Consider the following 23,768-nt stretch of genomic DNA (forward strand, 5'->3'; position numbering starts at 1 on the left):
ATATGAGTGTAGACTGTCCACTCACTGTTAAATGTTATTCTAGAAAGTTCCTTCTGTTTCTCTTTGTTTGGATTATTGTTGGTGATTATCATATATGTACTCAGCAGTGTTATCTGGAAGTCTGTTGTCTTGTAGTGCTTCTTTAGTTATACTACAGAAAACGTAGTGTGTTCAGTTAAATCTTTAAGATTTTAAGTGGACATGGTTTGCTGTGCTGAATGAGATTGGGAGCTTTGAGAACACTCACGTAATCACATGAGAACCACACACTAACTGAACATAGAGCATTCATGTCATCACATGGGAACCACACACTAACTGAACAGGGAACACTCACGTCATCACATGAGAACCACACTGTAGCATGAATTTCAAAGGTTCTTATTAATAAAAAACAAACCCGGAGCCAGGTATTGGGGTGAACGCTGGAAGATCAGAGAAGCAGAACAAGCCACAGCCACCTTGCCTCGCCAATTCCTCAGCTGATCCTGTTTCCTCAGACTGAAAGCCTCTAGGTCCTCATCCAAATGGATCTCAGCTGAACTGCTGCTCAAAAGCCTGAAAGCTTAACCAGGCTATAATTCCTGGTTTTCACTCCTTATATACCTTTCTGCTTTCTGCCATCACTTCCTGGGATTAAAGGCATGAGTCACCATGCCTGGCTGTTTCCAATGTGGCTTTGAACTCACAGAGATCTGGATGGATCTCTGCCTCCCAAGTGATAAGATTAAAGGTATGAGTGCCACCATTTTCTGACCTCTATGTCTATCTAGTGGCTGTTCTGTCCTCTGACCCTAGATAAGTTTATTAGGATGCAGAATATATTGGGGGACACAATATATCACCACACCACACACTAACTGAACAGAGAACACTCACATCATCACATGAGAACCACATACTAACTGAATCGAGGCTTGGCTCTGTTGTCTAGAACTTGGCCCAGACTCACATTCTCTTTGAACTGATGAATGAGATAAAAGAAGACGGCACAAAACTCAAGATTTCGCTTTCGTCAGCTCCACAGCTGGTGAGTAACAAGCAGTCAGCTCCACAGCTGGTGAGTAACAAGCACATGTACAGCTACAGAAAGGTAATAACCTGTTTCCAAAATGTTTCTTTTCTGTTTCTCTAAGCCACCAAATGGGACTGTAGTCTGAGGGCTTTAAAACATAATTCTAAAGTATCTTGTAAAAATTACCAGATAAGGTTTTCAGAAATTGTAGCTTTTCAAAGTATGCTATGGTTCAGACAGATTGTGGATAAAAAAAAAAAAATTTATTTGCACATACTGGAAAAAAAACAAAAGTCAGAACTTTTATTGAGCAAAATGTCCAGGACTCTTGTTTTGTAGTTAACAGTAACATTTATTTAAATTTAGGTCTTGTTGTTGTTACTATCACTTAAATAAAGAATAGCTTTAAGAATCTTGATAATATTTTATTTTCAAATTATGTATTTCTGACATAACATTGATCATGTTTTCAAAGGATCCATTAGTGGTGGAACTTTCAAGCCCTGGACCATTGACTTCAGCCTTGTTCCTGTTTCTTCACAGCATGAAAGAGGCTGAAAAAGGACCACTTTCTCCTAAAGTTCTTTTCAATCAACTTTGCCAGAAGTGAGTGTGTCTGCATTCTTGATATGAACAATGAGGTCACAAAGTACTAATGCATTCCCACTAACAAGGGTTTTTTATTCCTGCTCTGTTGTTTTGGTTGCTGCCAAAGACTGCCAAGACAAAGAAGCAACATCTGTTAGCCACATCTGTGTGCTTTATGCAGATTGTCCCCATCCTCTTTAGAAGTGATTGTGTTAGAAGTTTATGTGTTAGGAACAGAGCCTCAAAAATGAGGTAGCACACCCAGTTTTGGGGCAACAGAACTGAAATTCAAACGAAGTCTGTCCTGACTCAAGTCCAGGATGTAATATTGTGTATGTCTGTATCTACCAGGATGTTACAGCCATTTTTGTGTTTTGGCAGGGTGAGTTGCTTGTGCTACCTGGACATGTTTCTTGGGTGGAACTGAATGGTCTGTAACGTGTAGAAAGTAGCATAACGAATATGTTTCCTTTGTTGGTGCCAGGCAAGGTCTACCACCAGGCTACATCCTCAGACTCATAGCTTCTTTGTTTTAAAGATGAGCTTTGAGGCAAATAGAGCTTATGTGCATTTCTCCAGGTATTAGCATGTATTTAAAAGCAAAATCTTCGTATGCCTGGAAAGAAGCGCATGTCATAAAGGGCTTACCTAACTGGATGTTTGTAAGTAAGTAAAGCAGAGAAGCAGATGACACAGTCATAACGGGTCATCTGAGACTGAATGCTGTATTGAAACAGTGAGGGGCCTGGCCCCACCCTTTCCATGGGATAAAGGTTAAACTCTTTAGAGGGGCTGAGGAATATACTATTAATCCTACTAGTTGAAATAAGGCCACTACCACAATTCTTGAGCCATATTTGAAGCAAGCTTTAATTAAATGCTGGCCAGGATGATGGACTCTGGCCAGGTCCATTCCAAGGTTCTCAGAAAATAGCAACAAGTCACATTTTGCAGAGGCTTATAAAGGCAAACCCATGAGCTACTGTATTTCCCATCAGGTCCAGTCAGGAGCAAATATAAATTGTCACATACTTCCTGCCTGCCTCCTACATCCAATCAGGGGCAAGTGTATATCCTGTTGTACTTCCTGTCTGCATATAATCAAGCACATCCAGGGCAGATGGGTCAAGCAAACTTGTTTAGGGGAATGAAAACATGTGGCTTGTTATCTTCCATAAACAATAGCTTCCAGCATTTCAGGAAGTATATGTCCTTGAGCAAGGGGCTTACAGGTTAGAAGCATAGATCTTTTAGGCACAGTAATTAAAACTTAAAACATGGGCTGGAGAGATGGCTCAGTGGTTAAGAGCACTGGCTGTTAACCAGTTCCAGAGATCCTGAGTTCACATCCCAGCAACCACATGGTGGCTCACAACCACCTGTAATGAGATCTGGTGCCCTCTTCTGGCCTGCAAGGACACATGCAAGTAGAACACTGCATACATAATAACTAGCTAACTAAATAAATAAATCTTTAAAAGAAAAAAACTTAAAACATACATTTATACATGCATGTATATATATCTACTAGGAAGTTACAGCTGTTTTTGAGGTTTTGTTGTGGGGAACCCACCAGATATGACCACTAAACAATTTATAGCCAATTGAAAGTCTTTATTCTGCTAGCTCGACTACACTCATGTATTCAGTACCTCAGTGTAGCCCCATGCATTGAGACCAATAGGATTTTAAAGGCACAAACCGTGTTCTGGCTTGCAAGAAGCAAGCAGTTTAACAGAAGCTAAAGAAAGTGGTTAGCTGAAGGGGGTTCTGCACAAGAAGTTAAGATAAGTTGGCTGGGGCATCTTGACCTTGGGTTCCTAGAATAGAGTTGGGTAATTTTCCATGGGATTCTCCATCAAGGAGATCAAATTCTCATTAAACTTGAAATGGCCTCAGCAAGAATACAAGATGGAGGAGCCTTTGCAATGTCTTGACGCATCACAGTTTGGCAGGGTGAATTGCTTCTGCTGCCTGGACATATTGTTTTCTGGAGGTGGATCTGAACTGAATGGTCAGTCTAGGGCTAAGCAATTCTTTATGTCATGGGGCTATTGCCCAATACAGCCTGTTGCAAATCCTCATGATCTGAGACTATTACCCAACATATCCCAATTCTGGAAGGGTAAAAAGGAGAAAGGGGAGGAGTCGTAGTTTTGGAGTGACTACTTCCTGTTAGCGAGGTGCTGCAATCTCAGCCATGGAAGGGGCACATTGAGGTTGCTTCCAGGTTGGATAAGGGCTGGTCAGTTACCTCTGGGCAGTAAAAGCTGGTAGTCTTTGTTGGAAGAACTTGGTGAGACAGCTTGGGAGCCAAGCAGGTACAATTTGTTTCTGGTCCTACACAGTCTGCCTCTCTGATGGTGAGAGCTGGGAAACTGGAAGCCTGGCTATCTTGAGCTTGGTGGGACCTAGAGATGTAGAGTCAAATTGAGGGGGTAAAGCCAGGAGTCATTTATGGCCCTATTCATCCTCTCAACTTCCCCTGAGGATTGGGGCCAGAAAGAGATGTAGAATTTCCAGGGGATTTGGACACAGGTTGGGTAGTCGAAGAGATGAACTTGGGGCCATTATCTGACCGAATGGAGGAGGGCAAGCAAGAGATGATCTCAGAGAGTAGTGTGTAAACTATAGTGTGGGCCCTCTTATTTGTGGTTTGGAAGGCTACAACCCATCCTGAAAAGGTATCTACGAATACTAGTAAATGTTTGTGTCATCCGACTAGGAGAATATGGTGAAAGCTAACTGCTAGTCTGGGGAAGGTAACTGGACTCTCATTTGGTGAGATGGAAACTGGGGAAGCAAAGGTTGGGATTAGGATTTGTCTTTTGGCTGGTCTCACAGAACGTGGTAAGTCTTTTTAGAAATAGCCCACCAGTGAATAGTGGTAATTAACTGCAGAGAAAGGAGAGAAGAGTTTGATTAGAAGGGTAACTTAGGGGGTATAGGTGAGTTAGGATGTCAGCCATCAGAAAGAGGGTTCTGAGTGCACAAGGTGGTTCTGGAGATGGAGGTTTTTGTCGTCAGAGTAGATGGAAGATGTGACAGGGCAGTGTGTTGGGCCATTAGGTTGGTCATGTTATTGAGAAGAGAGATATATCATTTGTCCTTTTCATGTCCACTGCACTGAAGAATGGCTGGGTGGGAGGTGGAACTGCTTCGAGGAGTTCCTGTATTAAAAGGGAGTTAATAATTGATGTTCCTTTTTGGGTTAGGAAGCCCCTTTCTCTCTGGAATAGCATGTTGAAGTATATTTAGCGTCAAGAATATATTGACTCTAAGGTTGCAAGCAGGTGTGAGAGCCTGGGTAAAAGCGATTAGTTCTGCCTGTTGGAAATTGTATGCCAGGTTAGGGATTTGATTTCTAGTATGTGTGGGCTTGTGGATGTAGTTGGATCCCCTTGAAGTATATAGCATATTGTGCTGTGTAAGGGGCTTGTTTTGGGGTACTATCAATTATAAACAAGTTGGGGACCTTTTATAGGTGGTAATGAAAATATGGGCAAAAGGCTTAGAGAAGAAATCATGTGTCTCAGAGCAAGCGTGAAGGAGCTCTGAGGGCATGGAGGGTTACTGGGGATGTGTGTTTTGGGCTTGAGAAGTGAGCATGACTCATATACAAAGTTAGGATCTAATAAGTAAGCATGGAAAAGCTGTACCCTGGTTTGGGGGTGATTAGGAAAGTGTGGTGGCTGATTAAGTCCTTGAGTGGATGTAGTGAGCATGTGTAGGGGGCTGTGAAGTAAGATTTTGTTTGCCTCAGGGACAGGCAGTACCACCATGGCCATGGTCTGGAGGGAGGGTGGCCAGTCTCTGGTGACCATGTCAGAACAGGCCGTGGGACAATATATGTTCCTCCCTGTCTGCAGAGTGTTGCAAAGGCTTGTCCTTGGTTAGCATTTAAAAAGAGAGAGAAGTCCTTGTTTGGATCTGGAAGTGCTAGTGTAGAGGTGAAGGAAAGAGTAGATTTCATTGGTTTTATGGGAGAAAGGATGGATTGAGGGGGAAAAGTGGCTCCTCTAGGAGCCTCTTAGTGGCTTCATTAAGAGGCTGAGCAGCAAGGGAGAGTTTGGGAATCTGTATTTGAAAAAATTATAAAAGCCTAATAATGTAAATAGTCTGCCTTTGGTTCGTGCGATGGATAGACAAGGAGTTTCTCTATCTTGGTTTGGGGTGTAGTTCTCCCTTCTAGTGAGATTGAGAGGCCCAGATAGGTGGTCAATGGTTGGCATATCTGGGTCTTGTCTCTGGAGACTGTATAGGCCCAAGAGGCAAGAGAGTTAAGGTGTCTTAGTTAAGGTCTCTATTGCTGCAACAAAACACCATGACGAAACAGCAGGTTGGGAGGAAAGGGTTTATTTGACTTCCACATTGCTATTCATCATTGAAGGTAGTCAGGACAGGAACTCAAACAAGACAGGAACCTGGAGACAAGAGCTGATGTAGAAGCCATGGAGGGGTACTGTTTACTGGCTTGCTCAGCCAGCTTTCTTATAGAACACAGGACTACCAGCCCAGGGGTAGCCCCGCCCACAATGGGCTGGGCATTCCTCCATCAATCAGTAATTAAGAAAATACCTTATAGCTGGATCATATGGAGACATTTTCTCAATTGAGGTTCCCTGCTTTCAGATAACTCTAGTTTGTGTGTCAAGTTAACATAGGACTGGTCAGCATAGAAGGCTCATGGAGTGTTGGAGATTGGTCTGTGAGGAAGAGCTGCATAAGAGACCATCTACCGGTTGCCAGGACTCACAAATGCAACTAATGTGTTGTCCCCAGCCTTGCCCTGCTATCCTTTGTTTCCTTGGATGAATGTGGGGCGACCTGCTGCCCCTCCCAGCTGGACAGTGACGGGTGTCTGGTGGGCCTTGTGGTGCCTAGGAGGAGGAGGAGATGAGGTTTTCCTTACCATGTAAAGGAATATTTGCATGATTAAATTATAAAAAAAAAAAAAAGAGAGAGACCATCTACCTCCTGGAAAAGGAGACTAGAGGGTAAATCTAGTTTGGTGAGGTCCTTTTGTGAGGCTAGCTGTCTTGAAATTCCTGAGGGCAAAACTGTCCAGGTGAGTGTGTGTGTAGTGCTGGGTAAGTGTGTGTGTATAGTACTGGGTGTGTGGTATATTCAGGTACTTCCAGATGAAGGCACACAGGGGTTGAAAGGATGTGTGTAGAGGGATAGTAAAGAAAGCATCTTTTTAGGAGGCAGAGGCAGGCAGATCTTTGTGAGATCGAAGCCAGCCTGGTCCACAAAGTATGTTCCAGGACAGCCAGGGCTGTTACACAGAAAAACTCTGTCTCAAAAAGAAAAAGAAAAAAAAAAAACCCAAACAAAAAAGAAAGCATTTTTAAAGTCAAAGACGGAAAAGAAATCAGTAGAGGAGGGGATGGGAGAAAGGGGTGTGTTAGGTTTAGAGACCATGGGAAGGTGGGAACAGTGGCTTGGTTGATTTTTCAGAGGTCCTGAAATACCTTTGGACTTTCAACACTTAGCGGCCAGGGTAGGAGTCCAAGGAGGGGGAAGTGTAGAGGGTGCGGATGAAGGTTGGGCAGTAGGGAGATTGTTCCTGGTGGGGGTTTGTGTGGGGGTATTGTAGGGAGGAAGTTCATCAGCAGGATCAAAGGCCAGGGAACTGAAGTGGGGATTGGATTTGGGTCCAGACTTCTGGTGACAGAGAAGAACTAGGGGGCAGAACAGGAAATGCAGAGAGAAGAATGAAGTGAAGGGTTGACAAAGCCTTGGGCATAGATGTCTTAGTCAACATTCTATTGCTGTGAAGAGACACCATGACCATGGCAACTCTTAGGAAGCATTTCACTGGGGCTTGCTTACAGTTTCAGAGATTTAATCTGTTATTGCCATGGCGAGGAGCATGGCAGCATGCAGGCAGACCTGGTACTGGAGAAGTTTAGAATTCTACATCTAGATCTACATCTGTAGGCAGCAGGAAGAGAGAGAGCGAGCCACTGGGCCTAGCTTGGGCTTTTGAAACCCCAGAGCCTACCCCCAGTGACACACTCCAACAAGGGTACACCTCCTCCAACAAGGCCTTACCTAGTCCCTGTCAAGTAGCACTACTCCCTAAGGTCAAAGCATTCAGATACATAGCCTATGGGGGCCATTCCTATTCAAACCACCACAATAGGGTACCTTGGACCACTTGCCATTTCATTTGAGAAAGTTGTCTAGGTCTGTAAGAATGTCAAAATTGAAAGTTCTGAACTGGGGCCAGCAAAAGGCCATTATCAAGGTAGTGCGCAACCAGATTTGAGTGGAGAATTTAATGAGTTTAGTGGAGCTCTCTGAGATGGAGATTTTTAAGATTACTTTGGAGACAAGCCAAGAGAGAGTCTTTTGGGATAGATAATTTAGAGCCCATTTTGGAAATTTGGTTTAAATTTGAAATGACAAACAGAGCTGGTTGAGAGCCTTATCTAGCTGCCTGGGGGATCCTCCAGGTTTAGAGAAAAGATGAAAATGAAAATGAGGGGGCATCCCCATATTCTTAAGCCTAGTGATGGGAGTGGGTGTCAGAGAGTTAATTATACGTGGGAGGTCCCTGGAACCTCTGTATTTTGTGATCTGGAGGGATGAGAAGCTCCTGGACCTTCTGGAGCCTGGTCAGGGTGCTGAGTCAGCCCCAGGCAGTTGCCTTGTCCTGTAGATTTTGGGTGTGTAGATGGCAGTGGTCAAAGGATGAAAGGCCTCTCAGCCTGGAGATTGGAGTCCAGGAGGAAGAGGTCAGAAGAAGATGGATGGGAAGGATCCGGAGGAGAGCAGAGGACTGTGATCAGGCTGGGTTTATGTAGAGTACCAATAAAGTCCCAAGGACTGAGGTTCTGTCCACAGAGACGCAGAGGATACAGAGACCAGAGATTCTAGGTTGAGCCGGGCGGTGGTGGGGCATGCCTTTAATCCCAGCACTGGGGAGGCAGAGGCAGATGGATCTATGTGAGTTCCAGGACAGCCAAGGCTCCACAGAGAAACCTTGTCTCAAAAGAGAGAGAGAGAGAGAGAGAGAGAGAGAGAGAGATGCCAGGTTGAAACTGGTGGCTGTTTAACCTCTGTCGTGAGCTCTGAGGTGTCTGTACTTCCGAAGGAGTGACCCCTTCGAGGGAGGGAGGAGGGCTTCCTGCCCAGAGGACCCTTAAAGGGTCCTGGGTTTGGGCATCAGGTGTAAGAAAAATGAGGCAGAGAATCAGATAAACTCCTCTCAACAGACTGCTTTATTGGAATAGTAAGGGGCCTCAGTCTTTCCTTGGGTTGTATGCATTTAGAGAAGCTAGGGTGTGTGAATGTGTGTGTGTGTGTGTGTGTGTGTGTGTGTGTGTGTGTGTGTGTGTGTGTGTGTGTGTATTTATTTGTTTGTTTGTTTGTTTGAGACAGGGTCTCACTATACCTCTGGCTGCCCTAGAACTCGCTCTGTAGACCAGGCTGGCCTCTAAACGGAGATCCACCTGCCTCTGTCTCCCTAATACTGGGATTAAAGGTGTGGCTCACCAATCCTGGTTTGCTAAACAATTCTTTATAGCTCGGAGCTATTGCCAAACACAGCCTGACATAATTCCTCATGACCTGAGGCTATTACCCAACTTTGTTAAAATATTTAGTTATTTCTTTTTCTGAAACATTGAGATTAATTATGTCCTGTTCTCATGGACCTTATAAACTAGTTCAGCCTAGTTATTGAGGCGTGAAGGAAGAACGTTCTTTAAGTAGGAACTTGCATTTTATAGTATCTGCAGACTTCAAAATTTTGTTTAAACTTAAACTATCCCCAAATAGAGAGGGATTGCCATGCTTCATTTATTCTGCACATACAGTTTTTTTTTTTTTCTTTAATGCCTGAAGGCCAGAAAAGACTAAGAAGCTTAGAGATGTGACTGCCTCATAAAGTTAAGTAGTTTTAGGGCATTTTATGCTTTAGAAATTTGTTTTAATTCTGACCAAAATAGCTTCATTTGTTTTTATGTTTCCTTCTTTTATTAAGATTTATAAAAATAAATAATATGTTAAAATAGTTGAGTACTCCCAGATAAAAATTAAGATTTCTATGTACCCCATCTTCAGGATTCACTACTACAGGTAAAATGTCTCTCACCTGATGTGCTTATGGGCAGAAAGATTTTAAACTTTGGGTTTGTTCAGATTTTGGAATACTTGCATATATTATGAGCCCTCTTGAAGAAAGGGTTCAAGTACAAACACAAAGTTGACTTACATTTTATATACCTTGTGAGCCTAGCCTGCTAATTTTATTGATTTTTTAAAAAAAGATTTTATGTTTATTATATGTGTATGAGTGTTTGCCTGCATGTATGTGCACTACATGTGTGCTTGGTGCCCTTGGAGGCCAGAAGAGGGCATTAAATCCCCCAGAACTCCAGTTGAGATGCTTGTGAGCCTTGGGATGTGAGTGCTGAGAAGCAAATTTAGGGCTTTTGCAAGAGCAGCAAGTGCTCTTAATGCTGAGCATCTATTGGACATTCTTAGAACATTTTGGGCAGTTCTATAAAATGCATTTGAAGTGAAGCTAATTCATATCTTGCTATCTTTTCTTTAGACTTCATATGTTTTAATTTCTCGGTCCATAGGCTTACTTGGTGTAGTTTTTTGCTTATTCATTTTTCCTCATTTTTGTCCCCACTTCTTTCTCATCTCCTTGCCTCATCTGTCACTCCCACACTTCCTTCTTCATACTTCTCTACTCTCTGCTTATTAATTTAAATCTTAAGTTGCTCTCACATAACCCTTCTGGCTACCCTTGGAGATCAGTTTCCTAATGTTACTTTGTGGCCATAATTTGGATGTGTGGTGTAAAGGCTCAGCTTTAGGTACTCAGGCTGTCTTAGTTCTTTTGTGGCCTTTGGGAACATTGTCCAGGCGGCTTTCCTTAAGGCTTAAGGAACTGTCCCCTATCCTTCAACAGTGAGCTTCATCTGGGTCCTTGTGAAATACATTTATCTCTAGCTCTTCAAGGCTGAGCTCTTTCAGGCCCAACATGGCTGTGCTTTGCTTTGCCTACCTTAGGTTTGTGATCCGTGGAATTCACTTGGACTTTTTCCCCCCTCTCTATTACTACTACTACTTTATTATTATAAATAATAATTATTATTACAGCTTTATTATTATTACTTGTATGTGTGTTTATATGTTGATACATCATGTGTCACAGTAACACATGCTCAGAGGACAAATTTGTGAAGGCAGTTCTCTACTTCCACCTTTATGTGGATTCTAGGGATCCAGCTCAGTATTGGGAATTGAACTGGGCCATCTGGAAAAGCAGCTAATTCTCTTAACTGTTAACCACTTCCCCAGCCCCTGTATCTTGAGGATTTTAAAAGCCCTCTTCTTTTTAAAAAAATACTGTAAAAATTTATGTGTGTGTGTGTGTGTGTGTGTGTGTGTGTGTGTGTGCTTATGTGCACTGCATGTGTGCTAGTGCCTTGTGAGACCACTGGAGCACTGGAATTGGAGTGGCAGGCAATTGGAGGACCTCCTGATGTGGGTACTGAGAACTTAAATCTGCTCTTCTGTAAGAACAGTGATTGTTTTTAACCACTGAGCAATCTTTCCAGCACTCTTTGCTCCTGGACAGCATCCTTCTTGTCATGTGATAAGGTTTGAATTGAAATGTCCTATGGAGGTTCATGTGTCTAAACACTTGGTCCCCAGCTGCTGGTGCTGCTTTGGGGCTGAGTTGGTGGATGTAAGGCCAAGGGGATTATAGCCTGGCCCTGTGTCCGGGCCCAGTATCCTCTCTGCTTCCTGGTCCACCAAGATGTGAATAAGCTGCATGACAAGCTCCTACTGCCATGAACCAACCTGCTCTGGATGTCATCATTCCCTTCCCACCATAATGGAATGCGCCTTCTGGACCCCTGAGCTCAAATAAAGCTCTCTTCCCTTCAGGTGTATCTGTCAGATATATTGTCATAAAGAAGGTAGTTAATATACTAAGGCACATTTCCTATAAATGTCCTCTTATTCAGTAGGCTGAATGTCTTCATATATTTGGTATCTGTTAACTTTCTTAAAAGTAAGTTTGAAGGTCTTTTGATATTGATACCTCAGATGGTCTCCTTCAAAAATTTTATAAGTTATTGGATTATGTTTTCCAGTTCTCACTAAAAGAATGAAAAAAAAACCCTAGGTTTAATTTTTTTCAGTGATTATTCAGAAGGCAATAAACAGTTTGTACATGGTTGAGATGGAGATGTAGGAAGGCAGCTTCAGAAATGATCTCCACCCTGTGTATCTGTCTGCTTGAAGCGCCTTGCTAAGGAAGATACCCGAAGGATTCCTGCTTCTGACTAGTTGATTTCACTAACATTGCTTGATGTTGACAGCACAGGTCTATTATGTAATCTCTACCTCTTGTGATGCCAGTGTGGCGGCTCAGATAGCACTGGGGTTTGCTTCTAGCCCGAGTTTCTCTGACCGGCTCCCACAGGCATTCTCTAGCATGATGGTGCTATTTGCAGCTGCCCAGCAAAAAGCTCACTGAAGTGGCGCTTCCACTTCTGTGTTAACTTCACTGCCAGTTCACTTAGCTCTGTGGCAGGCACATCAGTGCACCGTAGGGTGGATGCTAATTTTGAGAGTATGAGGAATGCTATTTAAAGTACTGGATTCTGGGTCGTAAGAGCCGGATTGGTATTTAGTGGCATTTAGCTTGTTCTTCTTCAGTCTTTTCAAGTAGAAAAAGGCAGTGCATCTTTACAGAGTCTTTAACAGTGTTGTTTATATCAAATGAGATCACACACACACACACACACATCATAGTGAAATTATTGTAAATTTGTTTTGTACTGTGCTCCTGTGTTCTTTTCATAGAATTCACCTTAGATTAGACTGCATTCTAGGGCTAGCTTTCATTTAAGACAAGACATTCATCTTAACATTGGAATTTATTACAGATTTTAGAATTTTGTACTTGCTTATATTCATTGTACAAACAGTTGATTTCATGATGACATTTCCACCCCCCCCCCCACTGGTCCTTTCTTCTTCCCAAATAGTCCCCTTTCACTTTAATATCTTACTTTGTTTTATTGAGTTTTCCACATCTGAGAAAAACGAAGTTTTCTTTTTGAATCTGGCTTATCTGACTTAACATTTTTTTTCTTTTCTTTTATTTTACAATACTATTCAGTTCTACATATCAGCCACGGATTCCCTTGTTCTCCCCCCTCCTGCCCCCTCCCCTTACCCCCAGCCCACCCCCCATTCCCACCTCCTCCAGGGCAAAGCCTCCCCCAAGGACTGCGATCAACCTGGTAGACTCAGTCCAGGCAGGTCCAGTCCCTTCCTCCCAGACTGAGCCAAGTGTCCCTGCATAAGCCCCAGGTTTCAAACAGCCAACTCATGCACTGAGCACAGAACTTGGTCCCACTGCCTAGTTGCCTCCCAAACTGATCAAGTCAATCAACTGTCTCACCTATTCAGAGGGCCTGACCCAGCTGGGAGCCCCTCAGCCTTTGGTTCATAGTTCATCTGACTTAACATTTTGATCTCCTGTTCCATTCATTTATCTGCCTATGACACAAGTTTTTCTTTGTGTTTGCATAAAAGTCTCTTGTGTAGGAATACATTTTCTTTACCCATTTGTGTATTGCTGGACACAACAACTAAACTAATTCTGAACACCATGACTCGGCTGTTGTGACTGGTGTTGCATGAACGTGAGTGTGCATAACTTTTATGTGCTGACCTAAATGTTCAGTCTCGAACATGCTGGGTCATATGGTCAATCTGTTTGAGTTTTCTGAGGAACCTCTGTACTGATCTCCATAATGCCTCTGGCACTGCACATTCCCACCCACAGTTTATGAGGGTTGTTTTTTTTCTCCCACATCTCTGCCAGCGTTTGTTGGCTTTTTTTTTTTTTTTTTTTTTTTGGTTTTTCTTTTTTTTAGGGGGGGTGTTTCGAGACAGGGTTTCTCTGTGTAGCTTTGCGCCTTTCCTGGAACTTGCTTTGTAGACCAGGCGGGCCTCGAACTCACAGAGATACGCCTGCCTCTGCCTCCAGAGTGCTGGGATTAAAGGCGTGCGCCACCACCGCCCAGCTGTTTGTTGGCTTCTTGATGATAGCCATCTGACTGGGTGCAACTTTGGTGTCTAGTTTTGATTTTGAATTTCCCTGTTCCTAAAGGTATGGAACTTTCTTGGCCATCCGAGTACTGTCTATTCAGTGTTCATGTCTCCATTTGTTGCTGGGTTATTTCCTGTGGGGTTTTTTTTTTTTTTTTTGTGGTTGTTCTTTACTTAGATATTCTAGATACTAAACTAGTAGTTTACGGCAAGGATTTTTCTTCATGCTGCTGATTGTTTATTTTTCTGTGAAAAGTTTAATTTCATGCAATCTCACTTGTAAATGTTTTGCTCTTTCCTAAGCTATAAGACGCTGTTTCAGAAAGTCTTCGCCTATGCCTGTATCTAGAAGTGTTTCCCTGGTTTTCTTTTAGTAGTTTCTCGTTTCAGGTGTTACGTTAAAGTCTTTTATGCATTTTGGTTGATTGTTATAGAGTGAAGGATAGCATCTAGTTTCATTCTTCCCCACGTGGGTACAAAGTTTTCTTGGCCCCATTTATTGAAGAGGCTGTCTTTTCTCCGACGTAAGCCTTTGACACGGCTGCTGAAGTGTGTGTTCGTGTCTGCATTGTCTGCTCTTCTCTGTTGGTGCACATGACTGTGTTCGTACCACTGCCACTCTGGCTTTGTTACTGTGGCTCTGCAGAACTCACTGAAATCAGGTGTTGTGATACTCCCAGCACTGTTCTTCTGCAGACTTGAAAAGTTACCAAAATCAACTCAATATTTGCCATTGGTGTCTCTGTGTTTAGCACTTAACTATCTCATTCAGTCACACAGGAAATCTAATTATTAAATCCTTAGAAGGACTATATTCACATAATTACTGATGTGTAGTTATATTAAGATATAATCTGTTAACTGTGTGACTGTATTTCTTCTAAAATAAAAAGCAAATGGATATTTATATTAAGATACAGAATGTATCTTAATCCTTTTATTCTTTAGGTGAAAAGAAATCACAGGGACTTGGGTTTGAGTGCTGTTTTTCTTGCTGGCTCTATGACATTGCGTATTTTAATATCTCTTCCGGTCCCTGTAGTCTGACCTTTTTTGTCAGGACTGCTAACTCCTCAATAATGACTTGAAGACTTGTTATTAACTATAGAACCTTGGCTGATCACTTAGGCTTGTTATTGACTAGCTCTTATAACTTAAATTACCCCCCCCCCCTTTTGTTAATCAGTCTCCTTTTTGTCTCGTGACTTTATTACCTTTACTCTGTAGTGCCCAGGCTGCTTTCTCTCCCTCTGGCTGGCCACTCCCTCCTTCTTCTTCCTAGCATTCTGTGTGCCTGAAAATCCTGCCTAGCTATTGGCCATGTTTATTAAGCCAATCGGAATGACACATCTTCACAGTGTACAAAAAGATGATTTACAACTTGAGAACATTGCACATTTCAGTGAGACTCTTTAGGGATGGGGGAGTTAAAGTGTGTAAAACTGTCAGTACTGTGTGTGACATGCCTAATCAAAGGTAAGTGCCTACCCAATGGGCTCATTTGCCCTGGAACAGGAAGAACATTGTGTCTGTTTAATTGGAAAGTAGTAAACTGACCATTAATTTATTTCAGAATGATCTTACATAAGACTGATGTGTTACTGATGATCTGTGGGATGATTCTTCCTTTTTTTCTTTGTTGCTTTGTTTTCACATCCTAGGGCTCCTCGGTTTAAAGGTTTCCAGCAACAGGACAGCCAGGAGCTTTTGCACCATTTGTTGGATGCGGTGAGGACAGAGGAGACAAAGGTCAGATTTCTTAATGTGTGTCACGTGTTCTCTTTAAGGCAAAGATACTAACCTGGAACAATTTCTGTCACTTTAGTCTATATTTTTGCCTTTCTTCAGTAAGATTATTTCTTTTATACTTTTGTAGCCCCACTTGTCCTTTTCTTAATGTCCCTCAGCTCTAAAATCAACTCAACGTAGCTTAGAGACAGAACTCACTGTGGTCTCTAGCTACTGTCCAGGCTACTCAAGAGGTTGAGTCAGAAGGATTGCTTGGACCCAGTTTATAGTGAGATACCTCTCAAGAAGAAGAGCCAGGTGTGATGCTGCATGCTTTTAATCCCAGCACAAGGGAGGCAGAGGCAAGCAGATCTGAGTAGTGAGACCCTGTCTCAGGAAGTTAGGAAGGAACAGGGCCGGGGTGGTGGTGGTGGTGGTGGTGCTGGTGGTGGTGGTGGTGGTGGTGGTGGTGGTGGTGGTGGTGGTGGTGGTGGTGGTAGGTGGGAGGGAAGGAAGGAGTGAAAGGAGGGGAAGGGAAGGGAGGGAAGGAAGAAAGGAAGACACAAAAAGAAGGGTAGAAAGGTTGTCTTAAATATTGAGCCCCCGGCATATAAATACAGGAACAAACAACCATCTAGAAAGTATCCCCCTTATCCTCTGTTCTCCTTCCCTCCAGCTTCTTTGGCTCTTAGAGTTTTTTCACTTCTATCAGAAGACGGCAGTGTTTCTTCTCCTGCTGAAAGCCAGCACGGTGCTCACTGTGATAGCTTCTTCCTTCTGGCTTCCTGGGGATTTGTAGCTACTTTAATGTTATCATTTAAATAAGTTGATGGGTAACTACTACATCATATTATACCTGTTTTTTAAAGATAAATTAAGAAATTTATAATTAAGTTTTGGAGACATTAACATTCTCCCGAGCTAAAATTTTATCACATTTTCTTACAGCTTTATATAGATTTTTTTTCTGCAGAAGTATGTTTATTATGTGATATTCATACGCCATTGCAAATTAATTAAATTTTTTTCTATGCATTGTTTTTCTCTGTTGTGCATTATCATAAAAACACAGACAGTACATGTTGCTCTTATTCTGCTATTTGAGGGCCATAGACAGTTTGACAAAATTAAAATGTCGTGTCTCTGGATGCATTTAGCCTCACAAGCGGAACGGCCATGCTGGTCGGTTACAGTGAGTCTGTAGACAGGAGCTGCATTGTCTTGCCTGGGAATGAACAGATGCTGAGTGTGCTGTTCACACGTGTTACTGCCCTGGCTTTCTTGATGGAAGAAAGGCTGCAGTTATTATGTCTGCCACCAGAATCATGGAGAAATGACTGAAAACTACTGACCTTTCCTATTGTTTCCTTAAAGACTTTTCTTGTAACAGTAAGGTTGAGGAATATACTACTGCTAACTTGAATGCAGTGCTAAAGGGGGCATGTGGTCCAGTTATACATGTTGTGTATGTGCAGACTATATAATTACATTTACTGTAAGTAGTTCTTTTATGGGCAGCCTTTTACCTTCAGATTCATGCTTTCTTTGGTTTTTTTCCCCGTCTAATAGAGCTTTTACTAAGATTAGACTTACTATTTTAAAGATGCATCATTTTAATCCATTGTTGAGTAAGATTATGTTAAAGGCAGAATGTCTCAGCTAGCTGCACTCTATCACGTGTGTTTAAGCAGCTCCATTCCTGGCTTTTCCTTTTCCTTTAACATGAATGTTTAGGTCATTGTGTGTGTGTGTGTGTGTGTGTGTGTGTGTGTGTACACACGTGTGTGTAATGAGTTTATTATAGATCCATAGGAGGGAGCGTGAGAGCGAGAGCACCATGCTGTGTGACTGAGGCCTGGGAGTCAGCAGTGTTAGCCAGCTGGCCTTTTTCATGCCCCCAGTACTACAGCTTGAATGTAAGGCCTTGTGTTTATCAGACAAGCACTCTACCAAGTGAGTTCCTTCCTCAGCTCTCTCGAGTCAGTTTTTTGATCTTTATTATACTTCATAAAAGTAATTTGGAACCATTTTTTAAAAGAAATACTATGCCTTAAAACAGGTTTGCTGGTAATCTGTGAAATATTTAGGCTTTAATTCTTTCTTTTCCTTCCCTCCTTCCCTCCTCCTTGGCATGGTAGATAATTTTCTATCTCTCCTAGAATTAATTTTAAAAATTGTATTTTCTTGGAAAATTACCTACTGTATTTTTTCCAAAGTTTCAAATGTAATTATCTTGGAAAGTATTCTCTGGGGGTTATTTAAATTTTCTTTAACTTTCTTATTGGCTTCTTTTATTTAAGTATGATATTAAGCTTCCTTTTATGATGGTAAGATTAGCTAGTACTTTTATTTATCCTATACCTAAAGAATTAACTTTGGGTTCATGTATTTCTGTCCAGTTTCTGTTTTCATTTCCTGTGAAGTTTTCCCTTCTACTTTTATTTGGTCTTGGCACCCCCTTCTCTAAATTCATAATTTGACTGCTTAACCCATTTGTTTTTATTGTTTTCAATTTACTGAAATATTTAAGGTATGAAATTTCTTCTGAACATTGGAGAATATCTTAGATTCTGATATGCAGTGTTTTTATTTTCTGTTGAAGTATACCACATACTTTGGCATTTGCTTTTTTACCAGACAATTTTGTGTCATTTTCACAGTAAAAGCCATTTCAGCGTCTGGATAGACTGCTTAGTGTTAAGAGCATTGGCTGTTCTTGCAGGGCCAAAGTTGGGTTCCCAGCTCTCATACTGGGGTGTTCACAAGGAGCTATAACTCCAGTCCCAGGGGATCCAATGCTCTCTTCTGGATTCCTTGGAAACCTGCAAATACCCATGCACCTTACATACAGGCACATATAAATAAATAATAAATCTTTTTTAAAGTCTATTTCAGGCAGTAGTGTTGGGTTTTAGGGTGTGTGTGTGTGTCTGTCTGTCTGTCTGTCTGTCTGTTCCCATGTGTGAGTGCCTGTATGTTTCTGCATGGAGGCCCAAAGTTGACTTTGGTATTTTCCTTAATAGTTCCTCACCCTGTATGTTGAGGCAGTGTCTCTTACTGAACCCAGAAGTCATCCTCTCAGCTAGTCTAGCTAACCCTAAGGAGAACCTGAACTAACTAGGTTACTTGCTGTTGTAACTGGTAAAAATGCTTTAAATCCTCAGAACCTAAACAAAGTTGACACTCATCTATGAAATTTTGGCATTAGAGAGGTTTGAGACCTTTTGTTTTGTTTTGTTTTTGAATTTGTTTTAGAAGCAGGCTATCACTCTGTAGTCCAGACTCGCTATATCTCACAATCCTGCCCCTCCCTCCAAATGCTGAGATGACAGGCATGCACTATCATAGCCACTCAGAGAGTTTGGTCTTTTGTGGAATCTTAGAACTGAAAGATAGAATACGCTTAATGTTTCTAAATGTGTATATGTTAGGGAAATCTCAATCTCATAAAACTTTTAAAACAGAATAAAACTGCATAGCCTAACAATAAGAACCTATTTAAGATTCAAATATTTTATTTTCTGGGTAGAAACCATAGTGTACCTTGCTATTTGAAAGTCCCTTTATTGAGAATGAGATCTTCATTAACCATCACTGGGTTCTCTTGTCTTTGTTTTACAGAGGATACAAGCTAGCATTCTGAAAGCATTTAATAACCCAACTCCTAAGACTGCTGATGATGAAACTAGAAAAAAAGTCAAAGGTATGTGGACTCTGTTAAAGTGCTTTCTAGAGTAATATATTAAAGGTTCCTTCCTCCCCGCAAGGCTCAGGGAGCATCTAAGATCCAGGGAAAGGGTAGAGTGTTAGAGAACACTTTCCCCTGGGCATGGCCTACCTTGCACCCCTGAACTCTGAGCAGCTGTGGTTTTCCAGTACCTTAACAAACCTGTTATACAGAGTGGAGGGATCAGAAAACACATCCTTCCCCGAGTATGTAAATGCTGTTCGTGGTTGCTAGAGGAAGGAGACTTTTTTTCAGAGATCCAGCCACTGGTAGGATGCCCATGCATATGTAAATAAGCAATCTTTGGGGCTGGAGAGATGGCTCAGAGGTTAAGAGCACTGGCTGCTCTTCCAGAGGTCCTGAGTTCAATTCCCAGCAACCACATGGTGGCTCACAACCATCTGAAATGGGATCTGGTGCCCTCTTCTGGCCTGCAGTCATACATGCTGTATACATAATAAATAAATAAATCTTTAAAAAAAAAAAAAAAAAATAAGCAATCTTTACCCTTGCTCCTGTAAGGAAGAGGAAGAAGGGGATCAGTGGAAGTAGGGGGGCACAAAAATGTTGCGGGGATAAATTATGTTGAAAGACACGTGTGAAAATACAATGAAACCACATTATTTATAAAATGAATATATGCAAATAACCTAGAACAGTTTCTTTACAGAGGAGCAGTTGAGCATTATGTGAACTAAATCGCTAAAGGAGCATGCATCTCCTGGACTCCGCCCTAGTGGCAAAGGGGAGGAACATAGGCACTGCCTAGTGATGTCTGTTCCCTTTCCACAATGTTAGAGATGAAGCTGGACTTTGTGCCTGCACCTGCAATATTCTGACAACTTCTCCATTGGGGGCATTATGAATGTGTGCCTTGCTGTTCTCAGAACTGTAGAGTAAACCTGTCTGGGTGGTTGTAAATGCACATTAGAATACACTACTTTAGTATTACGTTGGGTTTTACAAGTACGACATTGTGTGGTGTTTAAGGCATACATGCATGTATATTGCAGAGATGCTATTGTGTAGTACTTGAGTCTTGTGGGCAGTGACTGAGGAGGCAAATCATACAGGAAATAGTCCTGCATCACTCAGTATGTCAGACAACACTGTATTTAAGAAGAAATTGTGATGCCAGTTTTTCTTATTGATTTAAAAAAATGTCAACTGCAAAATACCTTAATTTTCCTTTGAGCCCTTTTCCTTGTACAGTCTTCATAACCAGGTTCTTAAGAATACTTGCTCACTCGAGTCTCTCAGTTATAAGAATTAGATAAAGTATATCTTTTCTGTTGAGGGAACTAATATTTTGTTCCATGTGGGTTGGCATATAAAAGTCAGAATGATTCAGTTCATCCCAACTTCTGAGAGACTTCAGCATTCTAGCAAGAGTGTTTTAATGTTGCAGTAAGGGATCCTGTAAGTCTGCCCATGCAGATGGTTTCTCAAGAGAGGATTGTGGCTAGAACCCTATGCTGTGCTACAGGATGGAATATAGCTTTAATTATTGTGTTACTGGGCAGGGCAGGCTTAGGTACAGTAGAAAGCGTCATTTCCTTCTCTTTTAAAGGGAAACAAGAAATCTCCAGGGCTGAGCATAGAGGCATGCAGATCTCTTTGAGACCAGCCTCTTATGAGTGTCAAGGCTACACAGTTGAGACCCTGTCTTCCCCCAAAATAAGGATCAGGAGATGCTTAGTGGTTAAGAGCACTTTTTTCTCTTGCAGAAACACCTGCATTCACTTCCCAGTGTCTACATGGGTGGCTCACAGCCCTCAGTAATTCCAGTTTCCGGGGACCCAACACCTCTGACCTGCATGCATAATGATGTACTTACATATATGCAAACACTCGTACATTAAACACATAAATGTAAAACAAAAATTAAAAAGGACTACTCTCTAAAGGACAAGTGGTGGTGATTGGGGAATAGGGATGGACATGCTTGCTTTGTGTTGTGGTCAACTTGACCAGAAGCCTTCAGAACTTGCTGGGTGTCTGTCACCTTCTGGTGAAGGACTTGTGACCTGGCTTGGTAGATGAGGCAGCTGAGGTGATGGGCATGCAAATGTTGCTCAAGGAGGTACTACTCTGATGCTGTGTTTGAGAAGGGTGTTTAATGGGTGCTGTCATGTGACTAAAGAAGTGGGTGTCAACAGTTTTCTGATGAAACCATGCTTGAAAATTTGAAAATGCTGACTCAGAGTCTGTCCACAAAAAAGAATGCATTAGGACAGAAAGAACATGTGACAATGTATGTATAATTTTTTTCTTAAATTAATATCACATGATCGATTGACACTGATGTCCATACATGGGATCGTCTAAGGGAGACTTCAAAGATTGTTGAAAGTAGCACCCTCTTTTGGAGGTTGTGCAGTAACATTTCCATGTTATATGAGTAGCACCTATTTTTTTCTTAGATTTCTTTTTTAACTAATTTTTTTTCAACTTCACATGTGTGCACTTTTCATAACAACAACCCTCACTGCCTACTGCCCTATCATCTCCATCTGCCTCTCCTCTTCCTCACCAACCCCAAAGACAGTGGTTCCTCCTTTTCCAGAATCTAGTGCTAGCCAGTAGTTCAGAGGTAAAGGATAAGGCCTCCTGAGCTCCGTGATTGATTGATAATGCTGGTCCTGTGTGGTCCTGATGCAGTATTGATATGAGTTGATGATTACAGTAGTTGTATCACATCTAGGAAATGGCGTTTTGTAGCCCTTCACCCTGTCTTCTGCTCTTACATCCTTCCTGCCCCCTCTTCCGCAGTGTTCCCTGCCTTACGGAGAGTGTGTAAGGGACCACACTGGCTCTACTTTCTGCATCCCGGGGCAGCCGTGAGGGTGCACTCACCACTGTTTATTGTGAGGAGGGCCTCCTCTGATTTAGGCTCGGAGACATTTATCTAAAGAAAGCAGTTTGCTGCCATGTCTAGTTTACCATCAGAAACGTACTCCCCGTTTGAGTCTACTGCCTTCCTGTGCCTGCATTGTTCACCTACATTGATACTTACATTATCAGTTCACCACCGCTGTGGAGAGGGTATCGAGTTCAGTTCAGAGGGCAGTCACATTACCTTGTTTTATCTAGACAAAACGTCTGTATGCTCTAAAGACGTTGCAGATTCACTGAATATTTAAGAGACTAATAATAGCAGTACATCTTGCCTGCTCCAGCCTTTTGCTACATGTCTGTCAATGTAAGACAAGCCAATGATTAAGCATAGCTTGTATAGATACTGCAGCTTGAGTTTATAGCCTGTGACATCCAATTCCTACTCTTAGTGTATATTCTGCCTTTAAATACTCTTAGTATGAAGTAATCATTGTTAGAGGACACTGTAAGATATGTTTTATTTATAACTTTTATTTTTGTAGTATTATACTGTTTATGATCATAATTTATAAAGAAATGCTCTAACATTCTATTGTACTTACAGGTTTAAGACTCACTTTCTCTGGGTTGGGGATTTAGCTCAGTGGTAGAGCGCTTGGCGCAAGGCCCTGGGTTCGGTCCTCAGCTCTGAAAAAAAAAGACTTATTTCTCAGCCAGGTGTAGTGGCACACACCTTTAATCCCAGCACTTGGGAGACAAAGGCAGGTGAATCTCTGTGAGTTCAAGGCTAGCCTGGTCCACATAGTGAGTTCCAGGACAGCTAGAGCTACATAGTGAGACCCTGTCTTGGAAGTGGGGGCAGCTGGAGGACATAGTTTCTCATCTGTGCCTTATTACCTTGTTGTGATGCTGCCATCCAGTGCGTATTGAGAGCAACAACCCTGGTTTCTTTCCGTTTGTGTCAGCTCTCCTTTAAATCCCTTGATTTTTCTAAGTGAAACACTGTATTTCCTAATAGTTACTATAAAATGTCTATGAGCATTAAAGTATGTCTTCTCTGTTATTAAGTGTTTGGGATACCTTTTTCTGAAGGTAGAGACTTGCAAAGGATAGAAAGCAAGATGAACAGGTTTGTTAATAGACTTTCTGTCTCAGGTTTTATTGAAAAAACTTTAAATATCTGTCAGAGCAGAAAGATTAGCACAATGCATTTTCTGTGTATGTGTGTGTGTGACTTAACTACATCCATAGCATATTGCTTGGTCAGTTTCCTCCAATGCCTGGTTATTTAAAGCAAACCATTAGCACAATTTCTTTTGATCTGTAAGTACTTCTTATACAGAATCATTTCAACTTTTTGGTGTAATCAAGCACATGGGTGTATATGTTCACATGAGCTATCAGCTGCCCAGGGTCACTTCTTATACTGTGTACTTCACATACTTGCTTTTTATATCCCTTTTTCATAGCCAGGTTCTAGAATCTTTAGCCTCAAAAACAGCTATTTTCCCTATTCTGTCTAACTTTACATTAGGTACAAAGGCATCAAGAAGATTAATGGGAGCAGCTGGGGTGTGATATGAGTTAGTAGTTATTGCTATATTAATTTTACCTAATAAATTAGTTAAATTTATTTTGGGCTGGCAGGATGACTTAGCAAGTAAGGGTATGTGCTGCCAACTCTGATGACATGAGATCGATCCCTACCTACATGATGTTAATTCCTACAGATCATCGTACTCGATAGTCATATATATCTCCCTTACAAAATTG

The 23,768-nt window shown here is 41.8% G+C and overlaps 1 protein-coding gene across 3 annotated transcripts in view; it reads left to right on the forward strand.

Annotated features, from left to right (window-relative positions):
• The window catches only part of Usp45 (ubiquitin specific peptidase 45), a 62,462-nt gene that overhangs the window by 23,430 nt on the left and 15,264 nt on the right, over positions 1 to 23,768 (forward strand). For 2 of the 3 annotated variants that reach the window (XM_006979259.4, XM_006979260.4), the window contains exons 7-10: positions 935 to 1,030; positions 1,491 to 1,621; positions 15,364 to 15,451; positions 19,052 to 19,133. In XM_006979259.4, coding sequence (XP_006979321.1) covers positions 935 to 1,030; positions 1,491 to 1,621; positions 15,364 to 15,451; positions 19,052 to 19,133 — 397 coding nt within the window. Of the gene's footprint in view, positions 1 to 934; positions 1,031 to 1,490; positions 1,622 to 15,363; positions 15,452 to 19,051; positions 19,134 to 23,768 lie in introns of those variants that run through there. The other variant, XM_042270929.2, reaches the window with a different exon arrangement.

This window comes from Peromyscus maniculatus, chromosome 2 (genome assembly GCF_049852395.1).
Source record: "Peromyscus maniculatus bairdii isolate BWxNUB_F1_BW_parent chromosome 2, HU_Pman_BW_mat_3.1, whole genome shotgun sequence".
NCBI lineage: Eukaryota > Metazoa > Chordata > Mammalia > Rodentia > Cricetidae > Peromyscus > Peromyscus maniculatus.